At 62.2% G+C, this 1,010-nt stretch overlaps 1 protein-coding gene across 1 annotated transcript in view; it reads right to left on the bottom strand.

The window, feature by feature from the left end:
* Positions 1–183: 183 nt before the first annotated feature.
* TAF6L (TATA-box binding protein associated factor 6 like) overlaps positions 184–1,010 on the bottom strand; it is an 18,772-nt gene continuing 17,945 nt past the window's right edge. The window contains exon 4 of the mRNA XM_021383730.1: positions 184–1,008. Within this exon, the coding sequence (XP_021239405.1) occupies positions 445–1,008 (564 nt within the window). The 3' untranslated portion in view covers positions 184–444. The remainder of the gene's footprint in view (positions 1,009–1,010) is intronic.

The following is a 1,010-nucleotide window of genomic DNA, read 5'->3' as shown; positions in this document are numbered from 1 at the left end:
CAATCCAACTATGGGACGCCAAATGTTGACCAAACTCAATGGGACGTGACCACATCCCACAAAGCACCACCCAATAATGACCAAATTCAATGGAAAATGTCTTCAGCCCAACTATGGGATGCCCAACGTTGACCAAATCCAATGGGATATGACCACATCCCACAAAGCAACACCCAAAAATGATGAAATTCAATGGGAAATGTCTTCAACCCAACTATGGGACGCCAAACGTTGACCAAACTCAATTGGACATGACCACATCCCTCAACAGAACACCAAATAACGACCAAATTCTTTGGGATACGTCTTCAACCCAACAACGGAACACCGAACGTTGACCGCGTCCAATGGCTCACGACCACATCCCACCACAGGGACCCCCAACACCGCCCCAATTTCACGCACTACCGCCACCGCGACCCCCAAATCTCCCCCCCGCCCCTTTTACAACAAGAAGAGGAGGGAGTACTCGGGCCGTACCCGGCGCCGCGTCGCCCGCCCGGCGCGACCGATCACCGGCAACTTCTGCGCGTACCGCGCCGCCACGTGTCCCGGCGCGTGGTGTTGACCGAAAACGGTCTGGAAACGTCTCCCGTGACACCGACGTCCCGTTTGCCGCCCGGCGATGACGAAAGCGAAGCGGGGGGGTCCGCGGGGGGAGAACCGGCACTTCTGGAAGACGTCGCGGACCCCCACCCGGTGACCCGGCGGACGCACGGCGCCGGCACCGCCGCGGACCCCGCGGGGAAACGCCGGCGATGGGCGATGCGGCGTCGGACGAGGGGGGTCATCCGGGGGGGGGCTGGCGCTGGCTGTCAGTTGCGGCATTTTACGGGCGGACCCCCCCCCGGCGTCGCTTCCGTAGGGTTCTTTTTCGGGGGTCCCGGGGGGGTATTGAGGGGGGGTCGGGGGTAGAGCGCCGGTGCCGAAACGGAGCGCCAGGCTGTCGCCGAAGAAGTCGTAGAGGTCCCGGTACATCTCGTGGAGGGAGAGGGTGGGGGGCGCGGGGG

This window comes from Numida meleagris, unplaced genomic scaffold (genome assembly GCF_002078875.1).
Source record: "Numida meleagris isolate 19003 breed g44 Domestic line unplaced genomic scaffold, NumMel1.0 unplaced_Scaffold506, whole genome shotgun sequence".
Lineage (NCBI taxonomy): Eukaryota > Metazoa > Chordata > Aves > Galliformes > Numididae > Numida > Numida meleagris.
This window is presented reverse-complemented; position numbering and strand designations above follow the sequence as displayed.